Source organism: Pinus tabuliformis, chromosome 7 (genome assembly GCF_031772625.1).
Source record: "Pinus tabuliformis cultivar Carrire ecotype Pingquan chromosome 7, CPIR1, whole genome shotgun sequence".
NCBI lineage: Eukaryota > Viridiplantae > Streptophyta > Pinopsida > Pinales > Pinaceae > Pinus > Pinus tabuliformis.
This window is the reverse complement of record NC_142293.1, coordinates 1,558,464,136-1,558,469,483: the sequence shown is the minus strand read 5'-3', so window position 1 is coordinate 1,558,469,483 and position 5,348 is coordinate 1,558,464,136. Positions and strand designations below refer to the sequence as shown.

Genomic DNA, 5,348 nt, shown 5'->3' with positions numbered 1-5,348 from the left:
AGAATAATAAAATTTATCCCAACTACCCAAAATATATCCAATTCTAATGTTGAATGGAGTATGACAACAAAGATAAAATCTAGGAAGAGAATAATAACATTTATCCCAACTACCCAAAATACATCTAATTCCAATGTTGAATGGAAAAACGATCTACCCATAGCATCATAACATCCCACTAGTAGGGAGATCGTTTTTTTCCATCCAACATTGGGGCTTGCCCTTGCCTAGGCTTAGACTAAAATAAAAAGATAATATTTAGTCTTTATAGTAATATTAAACACACACACACATATATATTCTTTGTGAAGACATATTTTTATAATTTATATGAGGAATTTAGGACTTCAAAGAAACTATTGAATATGACAAGAAAGTTAAAAGTTGGGGAGAGAATAACAACATATCATAGCATCATAGCATCCCACAAGTAGAGAGATCGCTCTTCCATCCAACATTGGGGCTAACACCTAGTTCGTATATATGTGTGTGTGTGTGAGAGAGAGAGAGAGAGAGAGAGAGAGAGAGAGAGAGATGACGTGTTTATTTCATTCACATATTTAATGTTGCATAACTTATCATACGTATAAAGAACACGAACATAAGATGTACTTTGAAAAAATCCAAAAAATCCAAGTTGGGGGAGAGGCATATGATCTACTCTTTTCACATGTGTATAAGTGAAAATATAAAGAAAACGCTGCCACTATGGAGTTTCCATGGATAATGTATGTTTTAAATGGTTGTTACATTAAGATGATCTTCTACTTCCTTCTTATCCTTCAAAGTTGTTTCCTATAAACCTAGTATTTAACCCAATTTAACTCAATTTTTAACATGATATGATAATAATTTAGGGTTAAGCTAAGAGTTTTTACATGTCTCAATACCTAATCAATGTGAAGGTTTTAGTCTCTTTAATACCTTTTTAAAATTCTACATGTGAGTAACTCCACATTCTCAGTGATGCTAGTTAGCATGGCATCTACTTAGTATCAGGGTGGTCAAGGTGTGACTAGCTCCACATTGTAAGTAATGAAAATTGACCTAACATCTATTTAATATCACTTTGGTCAACAATATAAATTAACTTTCTCAAAAAACTCCTATTAAGGTGATTTTTTAGTTGGAAAGCTCTTAGTGTATTATGAACTTTGTTGACAAATTTTTGACTAAAAAATAATCATTTAAAGCTTTAAATGAGTTTCAAAAAGTTTTGGACCCCAAAGCATCAAAATTAAATTTAATAACAATACAATTTAGTATCTCTAATTGTTTTCCCAAAAAAAAATAAAAAAAAAAAACAATTAAATCATAATTGACTCAAAATCCATATTTAAATATTTTGATTTTATAAAAAATAATTTATTTTTCTAAAAACCATGAATTATAATTAAAATCTATGTATTCATTTAAATATATTTGTTAATTTTTTAAAAAATAAAAGAGGATTTTGTTTTGTATTGGATGGGCATTTGTACATATCATGTGAAGGATTGTAACAGATTATCAATATTAAGACATAATAATAATCATGATTGAATTATTTTTTCCCTGTTGGGCAAAGGCATTTGTACTATTTAACGAGATACATGCTAATCTTGATAGCTTATTCTATAGCATCACATATATACAAATGTTGGCATTTGTACTATTTAGCGAGATACATGCTAATTTTGATATATACAAATGTTGGGATTTATTACATGCTAATTTTGATAGCTTATTCTATAGCATCACATATATACAAATGTTGGGATTTATTTACCGAATAATCTTTGGATAGGAATTTTGATGTACGTAAAAAGTCTAAGTATGGTCGTGGGTGGCCTGTGATCGGAAAGTGAGTAGCGAAACGTTCATATGGAAAAGCATAAGTACGATAGTATGGATCAACACGAACATCATATAGCGCAACATACAGTTTCAACGCAAAGGCAATAAGTGCACAATAGTCAAATAAGACACGTGTGCTCTATTTTTTCCATTTGTTTTCACCGTAGCTCTTCAATTTTGCATTGTGCATTATTCTACATTCATCCCTACACCTAGTCTAGATTCATCTCTACACCTAGTTTTTCTTAGGAAAAAAATTGTCGAGGGTTACCGTTTAGAATGTAGACATTATAATGCATTTCTATTTTAGTGATGCTTAGTGCTAAGCAACGAAATATCTTGATAAAATTACAAGATTGGATGTAAAAAGAATTAGCAATAAGCTTACTCTAACAACCCTTTCTTATGGCATGAATGAGAAGGAGGGCCTAGTTGTTGTGTTGAATCTTAGTGGGAGTACTTTCGATGTAACAATGCTTGAAATATCCAATGGTGTATTCGAGGCATGTTCCTTCCCTTGAGATGTTAGGTTATTTTACATTCATTATTTATTTCTTCTCATTCTCTACTTTATCACGCAAATTATTGTAACCTTGTTAGCTTTTTATTATAGGTAAAGGCCACAAATGGTGATAATTTTTTGGGGGTGAGGATTTTGATAATGCTCTGCTCCAGTGTTTATTTGTTGAGCTCAAAAAGACCAAAAAAAATGAGGATAATTTTTTGGGGCTGAGGATTTTGATAATGCTATGCTCCAGTGTTTATTTGTTGAGCTCAAAAAGACCAAAAAAAAATGACTTATCCTAGGATAAGCTAGCCTTACAAAGGCGAAGGTGGAGTTGTGGAGTTGATAGATTAATCTACCATTTATCACGAGTATAAAGCATTTGAATGTTACATTAACTCATTTGAAGTTTGAAATCTTAGCAGATCACTTAATCGAGAGAACAAGAATCCCTTCCAAGAGTTGTAAAAAACAACCATGGATTACCACATTGGAATTGGATGAAGTTATTCTTATGGGAGGAATGTACCCGGTGCCAAGGGTTCAAGAGATTGTTGTTGAGATTTTTGGATGTTAATCCAGACGAGGCCATCCAAAGTGGAATTTTGCGGGCTAATGTAATGGAACTTCTTTTACTCGATGTAACTCCACTTTCTCTTAGATTAGAAAGACGGCGGGGTTTTCGCATGGTTAATAAGGAGAAATATAACAATCTCAATGAATAAGAATCATATATTCTCAACTGATGAAACGAATCCCAACGACCTTTGTACCGTACACAACTCAAGAAGTTGCAGTGTGCCAATTTACTTCACAGAAATACAAGGACACTCTTGCGCAGTGTGCCGATTTTATTCACGTAAGAGCAACTTAATATTAGATTTTATTCAATTAACAGCAATTTAATATAATTAAGCTTAGAGATTGCTATTTTATAGGGAGGATCGTAGATATGGGGCTGCGTTCTCGATAGCTTCATTGATTTCTGCTTCAAATATATGCATAGCAGCCGGCGGCAAACATACTGGAACCACTATGCCCTCCACGCCACTTCTGTTACGATAAGGGATGAGGAAGCTTGCCAAGCCCGCCATTGCCGCTGGTCCGGCGTAGGCTGCTCTTCCCCACCCCAAATCCACATCTCCAAACCCGATCTTAGTACAGTCCGAGACCGCATAGGTGCCCACCACTGTGAAGAGAGGGCGCCCTCTCAACTCCATCAAATCTATCACTGATCGCATGTACTCGCCATTCACGCTCATTTTCGCTTGGCGGATCAACTTCACAGCGAAGGACAACGGTTTGGTTGCCAGCTCTCCTGCGGTCGTCTTAGCGCACGGGAAAATGATCGCATTACCGTAGAAGTTTTCGGGAATCGGCGGGTCGAATCTCGCTCGGCCATCCAGCATGAATATGAACCGAATTTCCTGCTCAGAGGGCAGTTGGAGAGCCCTCGTTCTCGAACGCCACAAACAGGCCGATAGAACTTCAAAGGTCGGGCACTTGCCTTGCCCTACTGCTTGTCTCTTCAGCGACTCGATCTCCTTCGGCCCGAAAAAGAATGATCTCTGCCTCATCTCCTTCACGTTCGCCATCTGCCCGTCTTTGTCTTCGATTTGATCATATTCGTAGTGGGGGAATTTAACTGTGGGATTCGTCCGCGGTCGGAGGATTTCTCTTTCCCAGACTGGACGAACCGAAGGCCTCGCAGCCCCTCTCGCCATTTCGCCGAGAGCTTTCAAGAATTGAACGAGGCCAAGCGCGTCGCTCATGGTGTGATTCAAACTAAGGGCGAAAATGAACCCTCCGCATCTCAACCGCGTTACCTGAAATATCGTGATAAGCAACACGTTAAAAAAACATAATTTCGACTGGAATATGAATTGCGTTCATCAAAAAATGAGTTATCAATTAACCTGAATGAGGAGGAGGGGAGAATTGGTAATAGTTTCAGAGCTCGGCACATCATGCAGCAGATCAGCCAAGCAGGGGAAAGGCGGGTGCAGGTCTCCGAATTCCTCCATGGAAACGTCGGCATCAGCTTCCACAAACAGCACGCCTTCGCTCGTGCAGTCCACGACGAGCTTACCGAAGGGCGCTTCTCTCAATCTTCCGGCAAAAGGATAGTAAAACACCAAAACCTTCGCCAGCGCCTCTCTGATAACTTTGGCGGGATCCTCACCTTTTTTCGACGGATCGAACCGATAGAATTGAAGGTTGGGAATATGAAATCTGAGAGACAGTTGATCATCTAGATTGGAAAGGTATAGCAACCCTTTGGGAGTAGGCAGGAGAGGATCGACAAGGATAGCCGGCTTTCTGGTGACCTTCATATTCAGAGCAGCCATGAAAACAAAGCTGTGGAGAATCAATGAAAGGCTATGAAGCGAGCACGCAATCGAAGATGGATGAGACGCTGAAGCCTGCGTTTGGTGAGATATATATAAATCGAAGCCCGCCTTTTTCTACTGATGTGACCAGTATAACGAATACCAGCCGCCATGAAAGGCTGTGACCAGTATAACGAATACCAGCCGCCATGAAAGGCTAAACATGAAAGATGTAAAACAAAGGTGACGTCATATGTTTTTATGGAATTGGATTCTTAAATTTTTATTTTTATAATAGTTTTTTTTAAGGGGCAGGAAATGGTATTATAAGTCATAGTATTAGCACATAGTATATACATAGTATTAGCACATAGTATTGTATATATGTTAAATTTTATATAGAATATTTGTAAATTGAAATTTATTTTCAAAGTAATTATTTTTTATTAATTGAGTATTATATAAAGTCAATTATGTGTTTTCTAGATATGTGGTATTGATAAGTCATAGTATTAGCCCATTATATTGTAACAAAGATTATTTAGAAAGTTGGAATTTATGAACAAAGTAATTTTTTTTTTTTTTTTTTTTTTTTAAGTTAAATTTGTTAACTAAAAAAATTTCATGTGAAAAAGTATTATATAAAATCAATTAAGGTTTTTCCAAATATGTAATAT

General features: G+C 36.5%; 1 protein-coding gene across 1 annotated transcript; it reads right to left on the bottom strand.

Annotated features, from left to right (window-relative positions):
- Positions 1-3,190: 3,190 nt before the first annotated feature.
- On the bottom strand, positions 3,191-4,689 carry LOC149253932 (benzyl alcohol O-benzoyltransferase-like). Its single transcript, XM_089454630.1, has 2 exons — positions 4,258-4,689; positions 3,191-4,167 (listed from the first exon to the last, which is right to left on the bottom strand). The coding sequence occupies exons 1-2, from the start codon at positions 4,687-4,689 to the stop codon at positions 3,274-3,276; spliced, it is 1,326 nt and encodes a 441-aa protein (XP_089310756.1). The 3' UTR covers positions 3,191-3,273.
- Between the last annotated feature and the right edge of the window lie 659 nt (positions 4,690-5,348).

Excerpts from the sequence above, each read along its gene's own strand:
- LOC149253932 (XM_089454630.1), bottom strand. The coding sequence starts at position 4,689 with ATGGCTGCTCTGAATATGAAGGTCACCAGAAAGCCGGCTATCCTTGTC. Across the intron at positions 4,168-4,257 it reads CTCCCCTCCTCCTCATTCAG|GTAACGCGGTTGAGATGCGG; the intron begins GTTAATTGATAA and ends ACGATATTTCAG.